This window comes from Capra hircus, chromosome 19 (genome assembly GCF_001704415.2).
Source record: "Capra hircus breed San Clemente chromosome 19, ASM170441v1, whole genome shotgun sequence".
Lineage (NCBI taxonomy): Eukaryota > Metazoa > Chordata > Mammalia > Artiodactyla > Bovidae > Capra > Capra hircus.
In genome coordinates this window covers 12,437,114-12,463,165 of record NC_030826.1, presented here as the reverse complement: position 1 = coordinate 12,463,165, position 26,052 = coordinate 12,437,114, and the positions used below count along the sequence as shown (strand labels likewise).

Here is a 26,052-nt window from a genome sequence, read left to right as displayed (position 1 = left end):
AAAAAAGATCTTCACGACGCAGATAATCACGATGGTGTGATCACTCACCTAGAGCCAGACATCCTGGAATGTGAAGTCAAGTGGGCCTTAGGAAGCATCACTATGAACAAAGCTAGTGGAGGTGATGGAATTCCAGTTGAGCTGTTTCAAATCCTGAAAGATGATGCTGTGAAAGTGCTGCACTCAGTATGCCAGCAAATTTGGAAAACTCAGCAGTGGCCACAGGACTGGAAAAGGTCAGTTTTCATTCCAATCCCAAAGAAAGGCAATGCCAAAGAATGCTCAAACTACCGCACAATTGCACTCATCTCACATGCTAGTCAAGTAATGCTCAAAATTCTCCAAGCGTGGCTTCAACAGTATATGAAGCGTGAACTTCCAGATGTTCAAGCTGGTTTTAGAAAAGGCAGGGGAACCAGAGATCAAATTGCCAATTTCCCCTGGATCATTGAAAAAGCAAAAGAGTTCCAGAAAAACATCTATTTCTTCTTTATTATGCCAAAGCCTTTGACTGTGTGTATCATAAGAAACTGTGGAAAATTCTGAAAGAGATGGGAATACCAGACCACCTGATCTGCCTCTTGAGAAACCTATATGCAAGTCAGGGAGCAACAGTTAGGACTGGACATGGAACAACAGACTGGTTCCAAATAGGAAAAGGAGTGCGTCAAGGCTGTATATTGTCACCCTGCTTATTAAACTTCTATGCAGAGTACATCATGAGAAACGCTGGGCTGGAAGAAGCACAAGCTGGAATCAAGACTGCCTGGAGAAATATCAAGAACCTCAGATATGCAGATGATACCACCTTTATGGCAGAAAGTGAAGAGGACCTAAAAAGCCTCTTGATGAAAGTGAAAGAGGAGAGTGAAAAAGTTGGCTTAAAGCTCAACATTCAGAAAACAAAGATCATGTCATCTGGTCCCATCACTTCATGGCAAATAGATGGGGAAACAGTGGAAACAGTGTCAGACTTTATCTGGGGGGCCTCTAAAATCACTGCAGATGGTGATTGCAGCCATGAAATTAAAAGATGCTTACTCCTTGGAAGGAAAGTTATGACCAACCTAGACAGCATATTCAAAAGCAGAGATAGTACTTTGCCAACGAAGGTCCATCTAGTCAAGGCTATGGTTTTTCCAGTGGTCATGTATGGATGTGAGAGTTGGACTGTGAAGAAAGCTGAGTGCCGAAGAATTGATGCTTTTGAACTGTGGTGTTGGAGAAGACTCTTGAGAGTCCCTTGGACTGCAAGGAGATCCAACCAGTCCATCCGAAAGGAGATCAGTCCTGGGTGTTCATTGGAAGGACTGATGTTGAAGCTGAAACTCCAATACTTTGGCCACCTCATGTGAAGAGTTGACTCATTGGAAAAGACCCCGATGCTGGGAGGGATTGGGGACAGGAGAAGGGGAACGACAGAGGATGAGATGGCTGGATGGCATCACCAACTCGATGGACGTGAGTTTGAGTGAACTCTGGGAGTTGGTGATGGACAAGGAGGCCTGGCGTGCTGTGATTCATGGGGTCGCAAAGAGCCGGACATGACTGAGCGACTGAACTACACTGAACTGAGGAAGGGTGTACAGGGACTCCAGATACCCGCTCAATGCCTGTTGAAATTAATCGTAACACAAAATAAGTCTTAATCAGTAGTCTGAACTCCCAACCTGGATCTCTGCAATGGAGAGCAGGCAGAGACAGGAAAAGTCCCCTTACTGCCAGGCCTGGAAAAGCTTCAGCCCCTCAGCCCCACCCTCCAAGTCCTCCCAGAGTTATGGAGGGAGTCCTGGGGGAGGAACCAGCAGGGAGGGGCTGGAAGTAATCACTGGAGTATTGGGGGTGGGGGTCGCGGGCATGCTCCTTGGCGGAGACAGTGGGGCAAACTTCTGCCTCTAAATATTCTGAATTAGCAACAAACACAACAAGTACAAAACATCCCTGCATCACAGATGACGCATATTCTCCTCTGGCCTGGTATCCCCAGTTCCCAGATCTCAGGCACGGGAGCCCAGGCTCACACCAGCAGGAGGGTGGGACCAGAGTTTCTGTGGACTTTCCAAGTGTTTACTTGCATTCTTGTGGGTCCCTGAGGGCCCAGCTGAGGTTCCCAGTGTCTGCGGAGGAAGGGAAAAACCAGGCTTTGACAACCAGAACTGATCTGATGTCACAGACCTCAAACACTCAGAGCCAGGTCTCTGGCTGGACATTTCACGTTCTTCTGTTGGACATAAACAATCACAGAATACCAACCTCACACAAGTTCTGAGAACCTGATAAAATGAGACACGATAAAGCCAGTTCATAATTTTGTCCAAGAACCGACCAAAATAAGGTCACTGCATTGTTGTTTAGTCATTCAGTCATGTCAGACTGTTTGCAGCCCCATGAACTGTAGCACACCAAACTTCCCTGTCCTTCGCCGTCTCCCAGAGTTTGCTCAAACTCACGTCTACTGAGTCAATGATGCCATCTAACCATTTCATCCCCCTTCTCCTCCTGCCCCCAATCAAGGTCTTTTCCAATGAGTCACTGTGTTGCCACCCATAAAATATTAATCTTAAACATACTCCTCTTATGGCTAAAATTAGTGACTGCTATATTTTTAGAAATTGTATTGAGATATAATTCACATACAAGTCATCCATTTAAAGTGTACTTTGACATGAGACAGATCTGCATCAGAACACTGGATCGGCCACTGCCAACTAAGCGGCCTCAGGCAAGTCTCTGAACCTCTCTGAGCCTTGCATTCTTCATGTATAAAATGGGGTGATACCACCCACACTGCAGGATTGTAAGAGTTAAAAAGTGACACTGGGAATACTAGGCCAACGCAGTCACACTGAACCAGTCCAGTTAAAGGATTCCAGCTGTTTGCAGTCCAGTGCTGGGAAATGTCAAAACAGAGTTTTGCTTCCAAGTTTCTATTAAAAGGGCTGGAAAATCTGAAGTTATAGGGGAAAAAAATTTTTTTTAATTCATTGGAATATAGAAAATTTTTTTCTAAGGTCAAAGGAATAAAGGAGAATCCTTTCTTCCAGGGTGCCTGTTCCCTGAGCTCCTTGCCCCTGCCCCCAGTGCAGACCAGGCTCCTGGGGGCAAATACCTGCCTCTGGCCTCTGGGGCTGGCCCTAGCCCATAATTCTATGAATCTGAGAGGCCTTCAGAGGAAGCCGGTGGTTCTGGCCTCAGTGACTACACTGTCCAAAGGGTAGGACACAGCTGGACTGGGGTCACGTTCATCAGAGCACTGCCTCAGGGAGCATGCGCATGACTGCGGCTCCACCTTAAAAGCAAGCAGCAAAGCCCACGCACCCACAGGGAAAGCTGGGACCGTGGGTAGTCTCTAACCCTGCTGGGCCTGTAACCCTGCTGGGCCTGTCCTTCGGGGCTGTAGGCTTGGATTATTTGTATCAATACAGCTAGGAATTTTCCAGAGCCCCCTTACTTTTTTTTTTTTTTTGCTACACCATGCTGCTTGCAGGATCTCAGTTCCCCCACCAGGGATGGAACCCCTGCCTCCTACAGTAGAGAATGGGGTCCTAATCACGGGACTGCTAGGGAAGTCCCCCTCCCACCCCACCCTTCTTCTTTAAACCTGCTAGCTAAGTATTCTGGCATCTCCTCTGAGCTTTTAATTAATTTCCCTTTCAAGAATTGAGTTATTTGTTGCCAGTTTGTTCTCTCAGATGGCATGGTATTTATTAACTTTTTGCTCTTGAGATTTTTGTTGTTGTTGTTGCTTCAAATCTTACTCGAATCTGTCCCCCTTTCAGCTGAGGAAATGGTGACCAGGTGACCAACGGTCACCAGTATTCCAAGGTCACTCCTTTGTGCATTATAAGCAACAAAGAAAGAGCAGGAATACGCTTGGAGGCAGAACCCCGGAGATCAGGCGTGTGGAGATGTGTTCAGGAACCTAGATCCCCAGCCTTGCTTTCAGCACCGGACGGCCGGTGGAAAATGATTTCTTTTGAAAACCACTGCTTCGATATCGACACTGACGGTGGTTATAAGTGAGTTTTAGCGACGGTACCAACAGCGCCTGAGAGCCTCAGGAGGGCCTCTGAGTGAGGCAAGGAGGCGCCGACTGAGGACGAGCTTGAGATTTCAACCTCATAGCTGCTGCAGCCTGAAGCACTCGCCGAGCTCCTGAAGACCGGCCGGCGTACCTGGGCTCCGAGTACCCAGGGCGCCAAACAAAGGTCGCCCGGTCCGCGCCAGGAGCAGCCAGAGCCGCGCCAAGCCCCGCCCACTGCCCCGCCTCCGCATCGCTCCTTTCCGAGCCAGAGCCAATCAGCGCTCAGCGACCCTGGGCAGGGAGACCAATCGATCGGTCTCGCTTTTCACTCAAGACTAGAAGTAGAGCGTCGTGCACTCGATCCGAGGTAGGTCCCGGGACCGAGGTAGAAACTTGGCTAAACAGGAGGACCTCGCTGGCTGGTTGCCTCATGGGTGTCTGGGAGGTCGAGGTTCCTTCACGTGGAAGGAAATTGTTCTCGAACAATTCAGTTCCGAGAACACTATCCTAGGCCCTCTCCTTACCTCGCCGTGCGGCTTTGGGGCAGATGTCTCTTCTATCTGGGTCTTATAAAATGAACCAGTGGAACAAAAACGCTCTTTACAGCCCCTCTTTTATCGTGGCCCAGCTAGCCCAGGATCAGCGCCAGTGTAGCTGATATCAGTGGTCTCACCCTGGCCAGGGCCACCTGAAGCTTTTCCAGCAGTAATACACTGCGGCTGCTGCTAAGTTGCTTCAGTCATGTCCGACTCTGTGCGACCCCATAGACGGCAGCCCACCAGGCTTGGGTGGGCTGGGATTCTCCAGGCAAAAACACTGGAGTGGGTTGCCATTTCCTTCTCCCGTGCATGAAAGTGAAAAGTGAATGTGAAGTCGCTCAGTCGTGTCTGACTCTTAGCGACCCCATGGACTGCAGGCTACCAGGCTGATTTTCCAGGCAAGAGTACAGGAGTGGGTTGCCATTGCCTTTTCCAGTAACACACTACAGCCAGGTTACCCCCCATTCAGTTTTCTGGGGATGGAAAGTGATTTTCTCCATCTGTTCACGTCTTTTAAAAAAACTTTGACATTGGCTCTCTGCTACTTTGCTAGGTGACCTGGGAAAAATCACAGCCCATCTCTGGGCCTATAGTCCTATCAGAGAAATTCAGAACACCTGAGCCCATAAGATTACCCCCACCATGGCAGTTTCATAACACTGCCAATACATCCTACAACCGGATAGACCCAAATTGGGGCCAGCAGTCGGATCAGGGAGTAGTCATTTCACTGAGACTCTCCCTGGGTGATCCTGAGCCACTGGCCCTTAGGAGCTCACCTTTCCTCAGTCCATGCTATCCATGCTGAGTAAAGCAAGACAAAGCTTGATTGACAAATACTTGTGGGGCACCTACTGTATTCTACTGTGTAGTGCTGCTATGGGAGAAGCCAACCTAATTCCTGACTCAAGGAAGCTCAGGGCCTTGTTGAGAGAGACTGACAAGGGTAGACAGGAGAGTTCCGCAGAGTAACATTGGCTACAAAAGCAGGGATGGAGATGTTGGAGCTAGGACATTTCAGGCCAAAGGGGACGTTCAAGCCTGACTGGGTAGAGTTTTCCAGGTGGGTGGAATCAGAAATTCCAGGAGGTTGAAATAGTGAGGAGGTGGAACCCTGGGACTGTCTGTGGAGTGGATGTGACCAGGGACCAGTTAGACAATGGAGTGTAACAGGTGCCTTAAATGCAAGTTCAGGAGGTGGGGCGTTGTGTCTAGATGGAGTCACGTTTAGTGGGAGCCCTGGGTTTCATCCTGGCACTGGGATGGGGAGGGGGAACTTGTTAGGATTCCCAAGTCACCTATGCTTGCCCTCCCAGAGCCACAAGTGGCTGCCCATCGCAAGTGCCTCCCCCTCCACCTTAGCCCGCTGAGTCCCGGGGCTTCTCTCTGACCGGGACAGAGCGACCCCGGAGGCGCTGGTGACCGTTCCGCTGCAGGGAGGCCCAGGCACGAGGTGTGTAATCTGAACCTTACAAAGGGCCAATTACACGGTTCCTCGAAGTCTCTAACTTCTCTCGCGTTTACCAGGTCACCGCTCTGCCTCCCTCCCCTGGAATAGCCCTTCCACACCTTAATTCCCCTTCAAAATGTGCCCTTATCTTTCCTTTGAATCTTGGGCGGAAGTGGAGGCTGCACACCTGGGCCTGCGAGTGCCTGAGGTTCTGTTAAGAGCACCAGAGTCAGCGTCGACACTTGAATTCCAGGCGAACTGGAAGGAGGCTCCAGGGGAGTGATTAGGATCTCCGTCGTAGGCTCGGCGGTTCTGGTACACCAACTTTCCCCCGCTAGGTCGGCTCGGGCTCCCTCCCCGCCTCCTTCCCTCTCATCGTGGACCTCAAACTGGGGCCCTATCCTCTGAACACTGCTCCAAGCCCCACAAAGCCTCTGGGACTTGAGATCAGGATCCAGGAGCTCGGCCCGGCCCGGAATGCATCTCCGTCTGGCCTCCCACCCTAGAGCTCGCGGTTGGGGAGTAGGGCTCTCGCCTGGGCTATTGGGTTTAGGCCTGCAGCTCTAGGGTGCTGTCCATCCCACGGTGCTGAAATTCCCCCGACCTCTGCGCCCAAGGAGAAACCGCGTCCCCACCTCAGGGGGACGCCCAAACTCCAGGGAGTGTTCACACTGGTCCAATAACCCTCATGGGTAATCAACTGCCTCAACAGTTCAGACCACCACTGTTTTGAACTAGAGGCATGCAGGGGCTCTGAGGTTGCCTGAGGAGGCTCGGAGAATGGCCAAACCCAGGGATAGTGGGAGTGGTGGGCAAAACTCCAATCTCTTGCTCTGTCCTGGTGTTAATAGGAACTCACACATTGTGAATATAGCCCCTGCCCACTCTAAACCTATCTTGTGAATTGTTTGGTGAGACTGGGAAGGCCTCCCTCAATTTTCAGGGATCCGACCCCCTTATGAGCATCCAAGCTGTGCAGACGCTGCTATCTGGGAGATAAGTTTTGAACCAGGGGCTCTGATTCAAAACCTGCGGCTGCTGGTCCACAGGCTCTCCGAGACGCCTTTGGCCGGCTGCTTCCCCGCGCCCTGGGAGGGTGGATTTCCGGCGAGAAGACTGCGCATAACCGCCCCCAACAAGCAAGCAGAGCCCCTGGTTCAAAAATTAAGGACAGAAAAATCCCTAGAACTTCCTCCCCTTCACCTTTCACACAGTGAATATGCCCTCCTTGGACTCTGGGTGACCCCCAGCTCGTGTGTGTGTCCCCCATCCCGTGCTTCCAAAGTCCGAGCAAGAAGGAAGGTGCCAGCGACTCCCCAGGTAGAGTACCGCAACTTCCGGTCCAGAGGTTTTGCCCTTGAGGGTATAGATGGAGAGATTGCCCAAAGAGCTAAACGCGATCGCACTGGTGGTAATTTTGAGAAGCCCGAAGAAGATGGGGCAAATTCAGAAACCAGGGCTCAGAGGCACAGTGAACAGCCAGGACACGGGGCTCACGTGCTCCACCGAGCCCGGGGAGGGTACAGCCGCGCCTCCGCGTCCCTTGTGACTCTGCACGGCCCTCCAGGGCCGCCCGCAGCTCAGGAACTTTCCGCACCTTCTGATGACCAGCCCCGGGCGCAGTGTGAAACCAGACTGAGGCAGAAGTTTGCGGAGCAGGTGCTGTCCAGCGTGTTCCCGGCGAGCCGAGCCTGCGGCAAGCCGGGTGGCCAGTGCTCGGGTGCGCGTGGCGAGTGCCTCAGAGTCACGCGCCCCTGCACACAGCCGACTGCGCTCCGGGACTAAGCGAGTGTGCAGCGTTTCCTGCAAGAAAGCAGAACCCGAGCCAGCCAAGGACTCCGCAAGCTAGTCCACGGGCTCTCCGAGGCGCGCTTGCCCAGCTGCTTCCGGGCTCCCTGGGAGGGTGGAGAGCCAGCAAGAAGACTGCGCATGCCCGCCCCCAGCTCGGATCTGCTACAAAACAGAACCGCAGAAGCCCCTGGTTCAAAAACGAAGCTTCTCCAGAGGGCAACAGCAGAACATTAAATCAAGTGCAGCCCGTGTGCGACTCTGCAAGTCCCATGCCCTTGAAGCCAGCCCTACTCCTACCCATCCCACATGAGAGTCATTTAATAAGCTTTACCCTGCAAGGTTAAGTTTGGGGTTACTTACTAAGGCAGAATCACTGCCCCCTTCCTCTGTTGCCATAATAAGGGAAGAGCCAGGGCAGATTGATCTGACCCTTCCACAGGTACCTACCTGTAGCCCTAATCAAAGGTGGGAGGTGAGTTATCTTTGCAGCCTTGCTACATCTCAGCTTCTATCTGCAGCTCTGACACCTTCATCCGTTCTCCGGGCAAGTGGGAGCCAGAGCCAGGGAGTCACTTCCTGAAGGAAGGGGCTTGGGCTGGATCTTCAGAGGACCAGAGCTAGTTAAGCAATCTGCCTCATTCTGAATGACCCCTGCTATTCTCTAAAGGAAAGTGAACTTGCCATAACCAGTCTGGTTTTGTTGTTGTTTTGTCTGGTATTTTGTACAGCTCCTCGGAACTCCATTAAATCTACTAGATTGGATGCTGCCCAATTAATAGTCGTTGAGGGACTTCCTGGGGTTCGGTGGTTACGACTCCATACTCCCAATGCAGGGGGCCCGGGTTCAGGGAGCTAGATCCTATATGTGGCAGCTAAGAGTTTGCCTGCCACAAATAAAGATCCTGCATGCTTCAGCTAAGACCCAGCACAGCCAAATAAATTATAATTTAAAAATAAATTAATCATTGAATAAAGCATAACAGGTCTTTAAAATTTACTCAGCTAAATTCGTTTTTATCAGAGCTAAAGATCTGAGTATCAGGTATAGGGTGGACCTAAAGAACTGTTTTTCAACTCTTTGAAAGTTATTTTATAGTCGCTATCTTACTGTGTTCCCCAGAACTGAAAAAGAAACACTAGGGAAAGACAGACTAACCCTGGTTAAACAGGAGGAAGAACTTCTCAACTGTAAAGGGCACAGAACTGTTGGGGGAGCAGGGACAGCAGAGGGCGCTGTTGTGTAAACACACCCATAGGAAGGGGCCCCTGCTGCTGCTGGTGCTGCTAAGTCGCTTCAGTCGTGTCCGACCCTGTCCGACCCCATAGACGGCAGCCCACCAGGCTCCCCGGTCCCTGGGATTCTCCAGGCAAGAACACTGGAGTGGGTTGCCTTGTCCTTCTCCAATGCGTGAAAGTGAAAAGTGAAAGTGAAGTCGTTCAGCGTTTCCCAGGCAAGAGTACTGGAGTGGGTTGCTATTGCCTTCCCTAACCCTAACCCCTACAGGCATGCATTTTTTTCTCACATGTCTCTGCAAATCTACACAGAAACACATTCCTTACCCCCTGATCTGTGCACCACCCCACCCCCGGCCCATATTCCCTATCTTACAGGTACTTCAGCAATCAAAGAATTAGAATTTCTGATTAAGATTCTCTACCTGGCCTCTAGGGGTCCCTTGGACCCTACCCCTATCTCCAAACTATGTTCATAAGCTGATGGTGGTCCTTCAGAGAGAGCAGATAGGGAGAGGATCTGCGAGCCCCGGTTTCCTTCCTCTGCCTGTGGCCCTTCCCATCCCAGTGGGAAGATGTTCTCTGCAGTGTTATTTACAATGGAAAGTAAACTGATGACCCAAGCTGTGAACACTGTGGAACCACAAAATGACAGTTGCGGAGGCTGTGAGGTAACAGAGACGCATGTTGACACTGAAAGGCTAAAGTTAACAAAGGATAGTAAATTGCTCACTATGCCCACGCGGTTTTGCCTGTAGATAAAAATGGAAAGGGAAGTCGGAAAAATGAAATAGATTAAGGTGGGAATGACTATTTTCTTTAAAATATTTCTCCTCAGAAACACGTTAAAATTGTAAAATGGTTACCTCTGAGAGATAAGGTTATCAGCAGTTTTTTCCCCCTGCTTCTTTCCAAATACTTTACAATGAGTAGGTATTATCTGGATGGCCAGAGAAAAAGAAGTTAACAGACACATCCGCCTAAGAGAGGCTGTCTCTTCATGTTGGCATAGCGTTAACTATGCCCTTTCGTCCGCAAGGCTGCCTACTTGGCCCTTCCTTTTCCCCTCTGTCTGGTACCACCCTCATCACCCTCTCTGGTGGTCCTTCCACCATAAACCAGAACATATATGAATACTATGTGGGAAAATCCAAAGCGGCTCTGAGCCCAGCCTCCAGCCGGTGTGACCTGGCTCCCTGGCTGAGAGGGGAGGGGCAGCCCTGGGGGAGCTTTCCTGAGGCCTCTGCGGGGTGGTGAGAACATATGGCATCTCCATTGCTGGATTGTTCCATGCCTCTTGCTGCTACTATTTCAGAATGTTCAGGGGCAGAAGTTTCCGCCAAGCTCTCTACCAAAGAAGGCCATATTCCCGTCCCCGTGATAGCTCTCTCTCTGCTCCCCTCCCCGGTTCCCCTTGCCGACCAGAGAAACTGGCTGGGTGTGGAGACCAGGGGAAGGGGACTGAAGCTTCCTTTCCACAGATGCTGGCTGGACAGGCACCTTCTTGTCTCTGTTGGAATGTGGCAGAGGTTCAGGTTCAGGCATGGCGGAACCCACTTTGCATGTGGCTTTAACCTCAATAGCCAAGGACAAGAAGCTGAAGTCTCTGCAAACATTTCCCTAAATCATCTGTTAATTGAAGGGGACTCTGCCCAGGACCGAACACAAGGGGAAATGGAGGCTAGGGGTTCCAATGGCAGGGAGGAGTGTGTCGGGGAGGATGAGATGGCATAGAAAGAGCCCAGGTTGGTGGTGCGGGGGGCGGGGTGGGGGGTGAGGGGTAGGCGGGGCTCAGGTGGGAGTGAAAGGCTGTTGTTGACCCACGAAAAGACGCCAGGATTCTTGGCCTCCAGAGAAGAATTCAATCCAGGGCCAGAGACGAGGCTTGATCACTCAGAGCTTTTGTGAAATAAAGTTTTATTAAAGTATAAGGAAGATAGAGAAAGCTTCTGGCATAGGCATCAGAAGCGGGCAGAAAGAGTACCCCCTGCTAGTCTTCAGCTGGATGTTATATAGTCACTGCTGCTGCTCCTGCTAAGTCGCTTCAGACGTGTCTGACTCTGTGCAACCCCACAGACTGCAGCCCACCAGGCTCCCCCGTCCGTGGGATTCTCCAGGCAAGAACACTGGAGTGGGTTGCCATTTCCTTCTCCCATGCATGAAAGTAAAAAGTGAAAGTGAAGTCGCTCAGTCGTGTCTGACTCTTAGCAACCTCATGGACTGCAGCCCACCAAGCTCCTCCATCCGTGGGATTTTCCAGGCAAGAGTATGGGATGCCATTGCCTTCTCACTAGCAGTCTGTTAATGAAAGAAAGGAATGTCTTAAAACTCAGAATGGCTCCAGGCCCCTCACCCATAAGATGCATTTTGGGGTAATCTTGGCACCAGACAATTTATCCCGGGCCATAAAATGATTGACTTGAATCTTGTAGAAGGGCAGATTACCATACAAATAGTTTCTCGTTTACACAGATTACGGGAACAATGTGTGAGTATAACGTACTGGTTTGTCAAGTAGGTTCTGAGCCATTAGGCTGAACCGACTTGAAGACAGAGTTTGGGGTAAATGCATAGTACATTAACATAGCTTTAGACAAACATTTCCATAAGAAAAATGCTTTGGTTAACTCAAGGTTTGAGATTAGTTAATTTCAAGTGAAACCAAGTATCATTATGGCAACACAGTGTTTTAAGAGAAACCTCCTTTTAAATTTGTATAGAGAAGGGAAAAAAAATATTGCTAGTTTGTTTCCTCCTGCCTCTTAAGAGAAATAAAAATGTCTGACAGTTGCAGCCGATTTCCTCCATTTGGAGACCCCTGGCCGTCCTGCCTGTTACCCTCTCAGAGGCAGTGGCAGGGGCTGGGCAACAAGGGTGCGTTGCTGCCCTCTCTCAGCCTCATTTCTTCTATAACTCAGAGAAGTAGCTGACCATCTCTGTTGCTTTCTACAACCAAATGAGATATTTCCCATTGGGGAAATTTGGGATATTTCCTGGCCTATAAAATTGGGATCTTGATATCTACCCCTCATCAAAGGAAAGATCAGTCCAAATTTCTAACCCCAATAGACAAGTCCTCCCTGTCTGGTGCCAGATAACTCTCCAGTCTCATCCTTCAGTACTCTCCTTCTTGCCCCACCAATGTGTCTCAGCTTGAGTCTTATCTCCTCCAGGAAGCGTCCCCTAGCTCCCACTGGCTGGGCCAGGTAGCCCTCCTCTGGGCTCCCATAACCTCATGGGCATCTGCTCCCGTTACCATAATAGCTATGCTTACGGCCGAGGTTTATTGAGCACCTGAACCTCTGCCAGGCCCTTTACCCAGCATCCTCTAGCTGAATCCTAACTGCACCCGTGGAAGGGAGGCCCTGCTTTCATCCCCATTTTTCGGATCCAGACCCTGAGCTTGAGGGAGTGCAGGGTGAGTGGGAGGTAGGGATGTTGAATCCAGGCAGTGTTGCTCCAAAGCCTGTTCTAATCTCCTGCCTTAACTATTTGCCCACCTCACCCCCTGATCACAGGTCTCCTGGTCGTTTCCTGCTAAGGGCTACATCCTAGGTCCTCCTCTGACCTACGGACACCAGGAGTGCAGCGTCTTGCCCCCTTGCGCCTCTACCCGAGGCCCATCATTGTCCTAGGAGAGGCTGAATCCAAATCTCTCTCTTTTGGGTCCCCGAGACTGGGGTTTCCCACCTTGCCCCTCAGCCTTCCCCACCGCTCCCGAGGTCTTGGGAGACCAAGAGGACCCGGGATGTGGCCGAGGACCCTCTCTGGGCCGACCTCAGTGTTCTCTCCATCCGACACCACATCCATGCCTGTTTAGGATCACGTTCAATCCAGGTAAAAGGACCTCTGCTTAGAGGTCATGGTGATTCGTGCTAATGTGCCCAGGGCCGGGTTGGCCCTTCTTAGGCTTTAGTCACTGAATTCTCATAGTGAATCATGAGAATCAGAAACCTAGGAGGAAGATGGAGATGTGGTTTTTATTTCACAGATGAAGAAAACGTAGGCTCAGCTGATGTCACAGAGCCAGTGGGTGGGGCCAGGAGTGATCCAGGGCTGTCTGACCTTGAAGCCTCCCCAGTGCCTCCCTCCCGATCCAGACAGGGCCGTGGCACAAAAACCCCCAGAGGATGACGATTGTGATTCATTTCTGCATCTTCCATGTGCCAGCAGCTACACCCATGGCACCAGGAGGCTGGTTGTGAAAGTCTGGGCTGGGCAGGCTCTGGCCTAATAACTGTTTATTGACAGTGGTCAGCAGGGCAGGGTTATCCTCCCCACTTTATAGACGAGGAAGTTGCAATTAGAGAGGAGCAGGAAAGTTGCCCAAGGTCATCCCTGAGTCAAAGGAAGACCGGGGACTTGAACACAGGACACTCAGGGATCCTGTGTGGAGTAAGAGGAAGGAGGCTGTGACGGGCTGGCACTGCTGGGCCTGAGGCTGGCAGCTTTATGGGCCTTGTAAGTCACTGTGATGTGTTAGGGCCCATCCCTGCTCTTATGATTCCAGCTGTAATGGGGGGGGGGGTCTTGTCCCCTCTAAAGGAACTAGGACCAGGGTGACCTAGACAGTGACGGGTAACAAGTTTATGGCAGGTAGGACAGGGGTCCAGGCTGGAAGATAAGGCTGGGTGACCTTGGCAACAAAGGTAACCTGCTTTGTGCAACCTTGGAGTCAGAGATGATAGATAGAGCAGGAGCCACCCCCCACCTGGAGTTCCTGCGTCACAGATGGTGCAGTCTCGGTGGTGCCGGTGATTAAAGAAAGATGCAGCCTTGAGGAAATGCCCATCCTTAACATCCTCCGTCCTCACCTCCTTATGCCTCAGAGGGGACACCCCCCAGGGGCGTGGGTCTCCTCCCTCAGCTCAGTGGTCCTACTAAGGGGAGCCCTGCCTGGAGGGGAGCAGGATTACTTTGAAATCAGCTTCCTCTTCCCAAAGGGACTTTGGAGTGCCTCTAAAGTCACCAGGGGCTTCCCAGGTGGTGCTTAGTGGTACAAAATTCGCCTGCCAATGCAGGAGACACAGGAGACAAGGCTTCCATCCCTGGGTCAGGAAGACCCCGTGAGCAGGAAGTGGCAACCCACTCCGGTACTCTTGCCTGGACAATCCCATGGATGGAGGAGCCTGGCGGGCTACAGTCCACAGGGCTACGGAGTCAGAAACAGCTGAGCACTAATGTATAGTCACTCGTCAATAGCCTCTTAACCGCACCGAAGGCTTCCAAGTCTCTCTCCCGCCTGTAAGAGGGGCTGGCTTGGGGTTACAGGGACCCCTGAAGTAGACTTCATTCCTTGGAATACTTTCTCCTCGCTCCATTCCCCAGTCCTAAAAGATTTTTACTGCCTTGTGACCACAGATCCCAGAGAGGACCCCCAGGGTGTGGAATCTTCTCCTGAATTGTGATTAAATCACTCCCCCTGACTGGTGATTTAATCACTAGCCCCAGGCTGGTGATTAGATTCTAAGGCAGTGCAGACAATAGGGCCCTACACCTGGTGTGCATCCTCCCCTCCCCTCTCTGAGGATCAAAGCTGCTCTGGGAGGCTGTGTGATCCTGGGCCAGCAGGTCAGGGGAGTGAACCAGGACTCAGACCAGGGAGGAAGCCCCTTTGCCTGGATCATTCTGGGGGAGGCAATCCCTCTTCAGAGGTCTCTCGCTTAGGTTCAAAGGCCGGTGGGGGCTGAGAGGTTGGCAGCGGATGGGGAAGCGGCTCGACCAGAAAACCGGGGCTTCCTGTTGATGTAGGGGGCCCAGGCCCACCCAAGTCCCAGTGAGCTTCTGAAACTCTCACGGAAGCCCCCACCCCATGTGGGACACACAGTACCTAGAGCCATGAAGGGGTCTCCTGCAGCCCTGGGCCAAATCCAGGAGAGGGAGCGGCCCTCCTGGGACCAGAGGCAGCTTCCTTTCAAGGGAGGGCCCAGCCCCGTTTCCCCAAATGCTAGAGCCTCCTCCAAGGAAAGTCTCCTATCCCTAAATTGCTCTGAAGATTCTGACAGATGAGATAAGGAGAGGTCCATTCAGACCCCAGTCTCTTCTCTTCCCATCTTGTCTCAGGGGTCTGGGTGGGAGTTGGGCAGGGGGCGGTGGTGGCTCAAGAGGACCAACCTCTCGCCTCTGATCCCGTCAGTTCCTCTCTCACTGAGCCCCTTGGCAATCCATTTCTCAGTTCTGCGCCCCAACATCCCCAGGGCTGGACATCACATACACCCTCGCACAGCAATTCACAGGCCTCCTCATTTTGTGTTAGAAGAACAGTCTTTGGGTTGCTTAGAAATTAAGTGCGGAGCAGCGTGGGAGAGATGCTGAAAAAAAATTAAGACCCAGGGAATCGGTGGTCACTGCCGGAGAGAGAGAAGCAAGCCCCGCTTTCGGGGAACACAGGATTCGAGAAACAGCATCGCACATCCCTCAACTCCGCTACCCCTCCGAAGGTTAGCTTCTTTCCCCCAGCCTCTAACCCCAGCCCGGTCCAAGCCCCGCCGCGGGCTGCTCCCGAGGGGAGAAGGCGGCGCAGGGGTCCACGCCAACATGATCCAAGGCAGGAATCTGGGGCCCCACCCTTGTGTGGCCCAAGTACCTTGCGACATCGCTCTCCCAGTCCCCAACAGGAGAGCAGGTGTGGGATGGGGAGGAGCCGGGAGGAAGGCGCAGCCTCCGATGCAGGTAGGTGAGGGGGCCCCGCGCACTGGTGGAAAGGTGACCCCGGGCGGGGCGGGAGCGCTAGTCGGGGAGCGGAGGCGCTCTGATCAGGAGGGCCAGGGGAGGGGAGGCTCCGCCAGGGGGAGGAGCCGCTACCCGCGTCCTGCTGTCGGGGCTCCCTCCCGTTGCGGCTCCGCTATAAAACCCGGGTCGGCATGACCGCTGCACCCGCTGCTACCTCCTCGGTGCGCGACCCCCGGCTCGGCTCCCGCGCAGGATGCGGCTGCTGCTGGCGCTCCTGGTCCTCGCCGCCGCCCCGCCCCAGGCCCGCGCAGGTGAACGAGGGCTTCGGCCCGGGGGCCCCTCGGTGGCCACTCAGCGGTCCCTCGGCGCTCCGGCCCCGCGGCCGCCCCGCGCCCAGGCTGCGCCCGCCCGAGATGCGGCGGCGCGTGCGGCCGGGCGGGGCGGGCGCCGGGGAACCAGCGCAGGGGCTCGGGGCCCGCGGTCCTCCTCCAGGCGCCGTGAGGGCTGCGGGCAAGGATGTTCCCCTGGGCGGCCCCGCGCACGCCTCCGCTTCTCACCCTTTCTGGCGTGTCACGCCCTTGCTCGTGCTCCTCGGCCTGTCGTGGGTCGCTGTCCGTCCGGCGGGGGCTCAGTGCTTGGTGGCTAACCCCGGCTCGGACCAAGGGCAAACAAACTGGGTGCCGTGGGGCCCTGGCATCGCCACTCTCCGCCCTGATTCCTTGCCCCCGGGAGGCTGCCAGCACCCTTCACCTCCAGCGCCGTGTATGGAATCTGGCGGGGGGCATCCGGAGACCCGAGGTCCCGGCCAAGCCGGTCTTTCCGGCCAGGGTGATTTTCGTTTAAAGATTAATTGTGAGGCCGAGCTCTTAATTATTCGCCTAGGTGGGAGGTGGCAGGAGAGGGGTGTTAATATTTGATAAGGAGCTGAAGGCGCCTCCGGCGTCTGGGCACGGGGATCCAATCTGATCTGGCACCTTCTCCACACCCCAAGAGGAGCCATCTCCTTGGAAGGAGGCCCCCATCGGCCATTCCCGTTCTCAGCTACCCCTTGGATGGTCCTTGGGGTCCACCTGGCCGCATCTCCTCTCTAAAGCTAGATGCTCTTCCCTGGAAGTGAGTCAAGGGTGAGGGTTCCCCCCCAGTAACAGAGAAAGAGGGTGTGGGTGCCTCTTTCAGGAGAGACTTAGCTGGCCCCTGGTGGGGACGTGAGAGGCATCCTGAGAGAGAAGGCAGGATGTGAACATTTTTGTATATAGGGCTGGAGGTTTGAAACCTACTTAAGCCGCTGGGCTTATAGAAAGAGAAACGGCTTTGCAATTAATGTGGCTGCTGGGTAGCTGCATGGCCTTGGGTAAGTCACTTTCCTCCTTGGTAAGTCAGCTTCCTCCTTGGGTAAGTCAGTTTCCTCACTTACAAAACAGAAAGTAATTCTGACGTCAGGTACCGTTCTAAGGATTCAAGTAAGGCAGTAGGGGTAAGTGCTTAGCGTGGCACATGGCAGGCGCCCCGCAGCCACGTGGCTCTGACAGCTCCAGCACTGGCCTGGGCCCAGGAAGCCAGGAGCCTCTCTCAGCCACCCCCTCGTGCAAGCTGTGCGCCCCAGAAGTGCTGGGGCTTTCTGACTGGGAGATGCTGAGCGCTGTCCCTCGCTTCATCTCCTAGGGAGCTTGAGGCTGCAGGGTGTCCAGACGGCACACTGAAGTTCCCAGGGTGTCTGCTGCCTTGGAGAGAGGAGCAGAGAGGGTCTCAGGCCCCTGTAGAGCTCCAGGCCTGGCTGGAAGACTGGAGACTTTGCCCGGGGCATATTTGGGTTTTGCTGAGCTGGTTTTCAGGATCCCTCCCTCCCCCTGGAGTTGGAGGGCGGGGTGAGCAAGGTCCACCGGAGGGAACATCTTCAGTCATCTCTAAAGCAGGGGGCTGGACGGGTGGGTAAGTCAAGGGTGGCGGGCCGGAGCTGAGTGACTGGCAATGGCCATCCCCTCACTCCATCCCTAGTCAGGGCAGAGGGTCTGGGCAGAACCCAGAGCTCGGAGCAAAGACCTGCAAGTCGCGCCTCTCCTTCCCCGCCCCCTGGGAAGTGGCCTGAGACTGCGAGCTGAAAGTCATCTGCAAGGGCTGCCGGCTCACGAGCCAGCACAGAACCTAAGCTGGTTTGAGCCTGCCATCTCTTGCCTAAAAACCGGCCCCTACCTTCAGCCTTTGGATACAGACCTGACCCTGGCCTTGGCCTCATCAACATCACATTTTTTCTGGCTTTGGCTTCCTGAAGAGGGTAGTTACAAGGGCACTCAACCAAGGAGGTCAAAAGTCTCTGTGATTAAGACACTGGATCAGAGGTCACCATTATAATCCCAGCAGCTGCAGCCAGAAAGCGGGAAGAGCAAATTCCTAAGAAAAGCTCAGGATGGACCAGATGGGCTCTGGGGAAGGTGATGGGGGTTCCACCTGCCAGAACTGGGTCCTGAGGAGCCTGACTCAGGTCAGGCTTGCCCTGAACACCCCTTCCGCCTGGGCTTCAGTTACAGGGAAGGGCTGGCTCAACTCCAGTGGCCCCATGTGCCGTCGGGACCTCTGAGAGGTGGAGACACAGGGAGCCTTTTATGGCTGCAGCTGACCCCCCATCCAGTGTGTCTGCGGACACTGGGTCTGGGAGATCCGTGGCAGCTCCTCTTGCCTGGGGAAGAAAGGAAGCTAGTGGGCTCAGAAGAGTTAAGGAAGTCTGCTGCAGAGAAGAAGCGAGACTCAGAGCAGGACTGGAGGCCAGGTGATGGGCTCTAGCATCAGACCTCTGCCCGTGCACAAGAGGGGCCTCCATGGGAAGTGGCCGCTACCCTTTGCTGCCCCTCGTGTGGGGCTTACCCAGATGCAGAGACAGGGCGCAGCAGAGCCCTGTCCCAGGCAGGGGACGGACTGGCCTGGGGAAGACACTGCAGGGATGCTCCATCGCTGAAAGAGGCTGTGCCAGCAAAGTAGGGGAAGCGTTTGCTCCAGAACGTGGAGACTGGGAAACCCAGGGTGGCTCCCAGGGACGGGGGCGGGGGGATGGGGGAGAGTGAGGGGGGCATGGGGAGGGGAGGGGGCCAGGGTCCTCTAGATGCTCACTCTACTGGCCTCCCTCCCACCTCCCCATGAGAGCCTGCCCCTTCCCCATCTCATGTTCATGGCAGGGACCCAGAGGAGGTTGGGCTGGGTGGAGATGGACGTGCTCAGAGGCCTTAGCTCAGGCTGAGCTGGAGAAGCTGTGCTTTTCTTAGGAATTTCCTCATCCCTGAGTTCTTTCCAGCTCACTTCATTTCTCTCCTCTCAGCCCCTCCTTAACTTTGGCCATCTGTGCCCCACAGGAGGGGGCAGGGAGGAAGGGAGGGAGGCAAGGGAAAGGGAAGGACTTGACTAAATTCCAGGCTCCCTGGAACACTCTCCCTCATTAATCCTCCCTCCCATCCTCTGAGTGGGTGATGTTAGCCCTGTGGGTGGTATTAGTTCCATTTTACACACGGCTAAACTAAGGCTCAGATTAAGTGACTTATCCCTAAACCCACCACTTGTAAGTGGCCCACCTAAGAATTCCAGCTCTGGTCAAATGCTTCATCCACTATGCTGGCCCAGCCTTTTTTTTTAATCAGTGGACTGATTTTAGACAGTTTCAGGTTTACAGAAATACTGAGCAGAAGGCTCAGAGGAGAGGGTCTCCCTGCACAGCTTGTCCTCCTGTCAAATCTTTCACTGGGGCGCTACATTCCTGACACAGCCTTTTTGGGGGGCAATGGTGTTTCTGCTGTCCTGAGGCAGAGTGGGGGGTCGGAAGGCAAGGTCAGGACCCTCACCAGGACTGAAGCACTGGGACAGGGGAGAAGGCCTAGGTGAAGGGGGTGTGTTCTGGGGAGGGGGTAGCCTAGTCTCCCCCATCACCCATCAGCTCTGGGAAAGCAACCAGGCTGAATGTGGGTGTGTTGTCCTAGGAGAGGGAGGTGCCCGGCCCTAATCTTCCTCTTCCCCTTCCCCCAGAGCCTCTCCTTCCAGGTCTGGTTGCGGGAGGCTGATGCTGGCCCCTGGGGAGAGCTGACCAGCTTTGGAGGGGCCAGTGTCCCCCAGGCAAGAGGCCCAGGGGGCCAGCTGTGCGTCGGGGACACCCGGAGCCTGGCTGCTTCGGCTGGCTCCTTCTCCATCCCTACCTTTTCTTCTTAAGTCTCCTCCTCCTGGGCCCTCTGTGCCCCAGAACAGGACCTCAGCTCCATCCCATGCCAAGCCGGGCTCTGACTGCAGGGATGTTCCCAGCCTCTGACTCACCACGTAAACACACACACACACACACAAACACACACAGTTATCTGTGTGCACACAGGTCACCGGCACTCACAGAGGGGTGCACACAGCCACCCTGACACGTGTCTGCTCAGGCCTCATGTCCCTCCTCTCCCTTTCAGCGTCGCACTGGTGCTACCAGATTCAAGCCAAGCCCTCCAACTACACCTGCCTGGGTAAGTGCGGGGAGTCTTGGGGTAGGGACCGTCCAGGCAGAAATGGAGACCCAGGGAGGGTGGGAAGGATGAGGGGCGGTGGTGGCTGCAGGCAGCTATCGGCTTCACACACACACACACACACACTCGTGGTGCTCAGGAACGGGATGTAGAGTGACCCGGCCTTTTTCCTGGTACCTCCTGTCATCGCCTCTGTCACCTAAGAAGTCAGCCCTCTGTCCTCTGAAATAAATCAGCAGCAGCATCAGAGGGAGGAACGCATTTCGCTGCCTCCTCTGCTGGCCGGACAGCACTCCCCGCCCCGCCCCGCCCCCCCAACGGATGCCGGCTCCCCGGGGTGAGGGGTGGGGCGCCTTCCTGCCCGCAGTGCCCGGACAAGGCTCAGTGTCAGGTCTTGGGGTCCTTTCGCAAGCGGCCCTTCCAGGGGACTCCACGGCTTCCCTTCACTCTCCCACCCAGCTCCTTCGAACTTCAGAACCCCCAGGAAGCAGGCATCACCAGCGTTCTCCTTTCACAGCTGAGCATCCGAGGTGGTCCTGAACCCCAGAGCTCACAGCCTAGTCCCACTCCATCCCACATGATGCCTTGCTGACTCTGCGTGTGTGTGTGTGTGTGTGTGTGTGTGTGCGCGCGCGCGCGCGTGTGCATGCTGAGGAGGAAGGAGGGAGAGGGTGGAGTTCTATGCTGGGCATCCCCCAGCCCAGTCTGCTGGCCTCCAGAGGAGGACCTTGCTGAATCTGGCTGGACCTGAGCGGGGCGGAGGGCCCCATACTCTCCTGCCAGGCGCCCCTGATTCCCAGCCCAGCCTCCCTTTCTGCTCAGGGCCAGACGAGTGGGAAGGCAGCTGCCAGAACAACCGTCAGTCCCCCATCAATATTGTCACAGCCAAGACTCAGCTGGACCCAAACCTGGGGCGCTTCTCCTTCTCTGGCTACAACAAGAAGCACCAGTGGGTCGTGGGAAACAATGGGCATACAGGTGGGTATCGGGCATGCGAGGTGGAGGCCCTGGGCGGGGCAGCAGGGCACCTGGGCTTGGGACCCATGTTACCTGAGGACTGGAGGGTTGGGCTCCTCCTGGGAGGAGGAGGGGCCAACAAGCCCTGTGTGGAGGGGAGGGGTAGACAGGGAGAGCAGGGTGGCCCTGGGAGAGATGGGGATGCTCTGGTGGTATTTTCAATCAGAGCAGTTTGGGGTGGGGTGGAGACAGGTTCTAGGAAAAAGGAACAGTATGTGCAAAGGCGCGGGGGCGTGCAACAGTTGGGGTGTTCAAGGGGCTGCGTGTAGCCCTGTGTGCATGCAGGACAGAGCCAGCCCAGGGCCAGCCAGCCAGGAGGAGGCTGGGGAGTTCAGACACAGCCCTGAAAACACTGGGGCGCCACGCGTGGAGGGGGTTGAAGCAGGGGTGGGACCAGGCTGAGCCGAGTGTTAGGCGGGCGGTGGGGGGCTTGCAGAGGCAGTGAGGGGCCAGGGGAAGGGCCAGGCTGTGCCATTCGCCCTGTCTCTTCAGGACCTCAGCCCGGGATGGGAGGGACATAGGAGAGGAGGTCCTGCCTGGGGGGAGCTGGGATGGGGGCTGGGAGAGACTAGGAGGTGGGTGCGAGGACCCTGCACCCTCCCGTGCCCTCCAGTGATGGTGTCGTTGGGGGACATGGCCTCGATCACTGGAGGAGGACTGAGCACCCGGTACCAAGCCAAGCAGCTACACCTGCACTGGTCCAAGGCGATGGATCGGGGCTCGGAGCACAGCTTCAACGGGGAGCGCTTTGCCATGGAGGTGAGGGACCTCTTCCCGGGGGGTCAGCGCCTTGGCTGGGCCCTGGGTGTGCTTGCTTTGGGCGAGGAAGGCGGTCCACGCTCTGACGGGCTCTCTCTCCATCCCGCTCACCCCTGACCAGATACACATAGTGCACGAGAAAGAGAAGGGGCTATCCAGGAACGCCAGCCAGAACCAGTTCGCCGAAGATGAGGTCGCAGTGCTGGCCTTCATGGTGGAGGTGGGCCGCCACCCCCAGGGTCGGAGGTGCTGGTTCCTAGGATTCAGGCGCCCAGGATCCCAGCAAGGCAGGAGGGGGCTGGGGAGGCTCGGAAGTCCCCTGTGTTCCTCAGTGACTTCCCATGTGGGGAGCCCAGAGCTTCTCAGGGTCCTAGAAACTGCCTGCCTGCCTCAACCCCACTCCCCCACAAGCCTCTCTTAAGCCATCTTCCCTCCCATTCCAGGAGGGACCCAAGAATGTGAACTTCCAGCCCCTGGTGGAGGCGCTGTCTGCCATCCCCAGACCCAGTGAGTCACGATGGCGGGGACTGGGAGGTGGGGGTCGCAGGAGTTGGGGTGGAAGTGGAGACTTTGTCCTACAAGGAAGGTCCAAGGATTGCCCTGGTGGGCTGGTGGCTAAGACTGTGCTTCCAGTGCAGGGGGCCTGGGTTCGATCGCTGGTCAGGGAACCAGATTCTGCATGCTGCAACTAAAGACCCCAAGGCCAGCACCTAAGACCCAGCACAGCCAAATAGATAAATACATATATATATGCATTTTTTTTAAAGGAAGGTCCACATGGTGGGGGGCCTGAGCTCTGAGTGAGCTGTGTGAGGGGGTGACCTCTGTCCCCGCAGATATGAACACCACGATGGAAAGCAGCGTCAGCCTCTTTGACCTGCTCCCTGAGGAGGAGAGCCTGAGGCACTACTTCCGCTACCTGGGCTCGCTCACCACACCGACCTGCGACGAGAAGGTGGTGTGGACCGTGTTCCAGGAGCCAGTACAGCTCCACAGGGACCAGGTACAGAGGGCCCACCCGAGGGCGCAGTCTCCCCTGCCGGGCTCCCGGACACCAGCCGTCCTGGGGGTGGGGGCGCAGGGCGCCGGACAAGCCCCCAGGTGAGGCTGACGGCACCTCGACCTTGAGAAGCACTCTGCTCTGATAATAGACGGTGGGAAGAGGAACCATGCACTCTCCAAACCAAGAGTTCCCCCTGCTTAGGAAGCTCCTCCCCAGCACCCCACCCCAGACGCCGGCCTGCATCCCTCACTCTTTTCCTCTGCGTGACACACAGTGAGCTCCCTCCCTGACAGCCCTGTCCCTCCCGCAGATCTTGGCCTTCTCCCAGAAGCTGTTCTATGACCACGAGCAGAGAGTGAATATGACGGACAATGTCAGGCCCGTGCAGAGCCTGGGCCAGCGCCAGGTTTTCAGGTCTGGGGCCCCAGGACTGCTGCTGTCCCAGCCGCTGCCCACCCTGTTGGCCCCCGTGCTCGCCTGCCTGACGGTGGGCTTCCTCCGGTGACCCTTCCCTCCTGGACACTTGACCTCTGGTCTCAGCCCTTAAGAGGGCTTGGCCTCTGTCCCTCAGGCTTCTCAGATTGGACTATGATGGTGATTAAAATATGGATTTATTTTTGGAAAAAAACTTTCCCAAATCTGTGCAGTTTTTTTGGTTTGTTTCACTTTTTTTTTTTTTTTTTTCTGTGCTGGGTCTTGGTTGTGTCTCTTGGGATCTTTCCTTTTGGGTGCAGTGGTTGTGGCAGGTGGCCTTAGTTGCCCCAAGGCATGTGGGATCTTAGTTCCCCAGCCACGGATCAAACCCATGTCCCTTGCGTTAGAAGGCGGATTCTTAACCACTGGATGGCCAGGAAAGTCTGTTTTCAGTTCCCACGACTACTGCTGTCTTTTTCTTCTCAACCCATCCTAGGGTGCCAGGATAGGGACCTCAGGCCTGGAGACTTATTCTGAGCAGGGACCACTAGGCACCCCTCCCACCTTTGTGAATTCCCTGTCGATGACACCCCACTTGGAGAAACGGAGATGGGACCTCAGAGTTCCAACACAGTGACAGCTACGGCTGGAGAAGTTCCAGTCCAGCCTTTCGTTATGTAAGTGAGGAAGCAGAGGCCCAGAAAGGCTTCCCTGGTCAATTAGCTGATAAAGAATCTGCCTGCAGTGCAGGAGACCTGGGTTTGATCCTTGGGTCGGGAAGTTCCCCTGGAGAAGGGAATGGCAACCCACCCCAGTATTCTTGCCTGGAGAATCCTGTGGACAGAGGAGCCTGGCGGGCTGTAGTCCGTGGGGGTCTCAAAGAATTGGACACTACTGAGCGACTAAGCGCATGCATGCACACACAGACACACACAGACACACACACACACTCACACAGAGGCCCCAAAAGGAGAGGAGGCTGGTGAAGGCTGCCCAGTGAACCCCCAGCAGAGGCAGCTGAGACCCAGCCTGCCGTTTACGCCCTGTACTACGGACAAAGTGTGTGCACAGAGCCTACGCAGGGTGGGTGGTGGAGTTCATTGCTTTGCCTCAATATTTCTTGCGCATCTATGTTCTAGGCACTGGGGTTATGGCAGGGAATAAGACAGACAGAAATGCCTGTCATCCTAGAGTTCACAGTCTCGCTGGAGACACTATAAATAAAAGAGACACACTGTACAGTGTATCAGGAGGCCGTTAGAGCTGCAAGACAGCTGAACCAGGAAGGGAAGGTAGTCAGGGAAGACCTCAGCGGGTAGGAATGCCCACTGGAAGACTTGAAGGGGGGGGGGGCCATCCACCAGCAAGTGTTCATGCCTGGAGTGGAGGGAAGGAAGGGGAGAGAGCGGAGAATGGGCAGTGGGGAGAGCCCCAGTGTGTAAGACTAGGAGGTAGCAGGTGTGGAGAGGAGGGTCCAAAAAACAGGGAGAAAGAAATAAGGTCTTTTCTGGGACTCCAGAGGCAGGTCCCAAGCCAGGCCAGGCCCCAGGAGCCAGGGGTTGAGGGGCCCCAGGGCAGGGCTGGAGTTTTGGAAGAGCGTGAGATAGATTTTGAGAGTGGATTTTGGAGGAGTGTGAGATAGGAAGAGGCCAAGAACGGGCTTTACTGGGTGAAGAGGGGCCCTGGGGCCAGGGCCAGGGCCTGGTCAGTTGGTCCAGGTGAGGCAGGAGGTAGATGGGCCCCCCCCCCGGGGTAAAGTGAGTGCGGATTCATTCCCTGTGGACGGAAGCTCCAAGACAAGAAGAGCAGGACAATTAAGGCAGGAAGCTGGGCCCTCCCCAAACCACGTCTCTCATTCTCCAAGTCAGGAGATCGCCCCGACCACATAACTGCAGAAAGGCTCCTTGGAGGTCAAAGCAGAGTGACGTCAAGGGATACTCTAACCCATAGTCCTTTGCGGTAGAATCCATCTGGGCTAAGATGCTTGTGTACACATGGGAGGATCCTGAACTATATCAAAGATGGACTGTGAACCAGGTCAGTCAAAAGAGACTGGCCAAAGGAAGCCCGGAAGAAATGCCCCTTGTGAGTGATTTAAATTGTCATGAGGGTGCGACTCAGGGACTCTCCCTCTGAGGCTGCCCGTGCGTCTATCCACACGTACTGTACACTTTTGCCTCCTCATAAATACTTGACTGGCTTCACTACTTTCCGTCTTGTGGGAATTCTTTTCTGTGAAGTTGAAGGCCCAGGGCCCTTCCCTGACCACTGGCCTAGTGGCTAGGATCTGGAGCTTTCACCCAACCTCCGGCTGGGAAGCCCAGCCCCACTTCAAACCACCACTGCGGGGCAAGGCCACCTGAGACGACAGGAACAGCCTCGGCAACAGACTTCCAGTCTGGTGGGCTCAGCCGGCACACCCGGGATTCCAGCACCCGATGCTCAAAGCCCTGGCTTGCTGCTGGCCTCTGGAGCGGAGCTGGTTGGAGGAGGTGACCTCTAAGCCTTCTCAGGGTCTGAAACCCTAAGAGGCCCTGACCACCCCCAGCTAGGCCTGGGTGACAGAGAAGGGTATGCCCCCTCCCCCTCTCCATAGCAGCCTCCCTCTCCCTTTTCTCCTTTGTGGCCAAGAATAAGCACCCTCTCCCTCAACTGGTGACCACACAGCCGTG

General features: G+C 55.0%; 1 protein-coding gene across 2 annotated transcripts; it reads left to right on the top strand.

Moving 5' to 3' along the window:
- On the top strand, positions 15,859-23,594 carry CA4 (carbonic anhydrase 4). Of its 2 annotated transcripts, none has more exons than XM_018064150.1 (8): positions 15,859-16,020; positions 20,134-20,187; positions 21,010-21,165; positions 21,818-21,963; positions 22,085-22,183; positions 22,407-22,470; positions 22,800-22,966; positions 23,277-23,594. In XM_018064150.1, the coding sequence occupies exons 1-8, from the start codon at positions 15,963-15,965 to the stop codon at positions 23,469-23,471; spliced, it is 939 nt and encodes a 312-aa protein (XP_017919639.1). In that variant the 5' UTR covers positions 15,859-15,962; the 3' UTR covers positions 23,472-23,594. The 2 variants fall into 2 exon arrangements, with proteins under 2 accessions (XP_017919639.1, XP_017919640.1); XM_018064151.1 differs by lacking the exon at positions 15,859-16,020 and adding an exon at positions 16,679-16,822.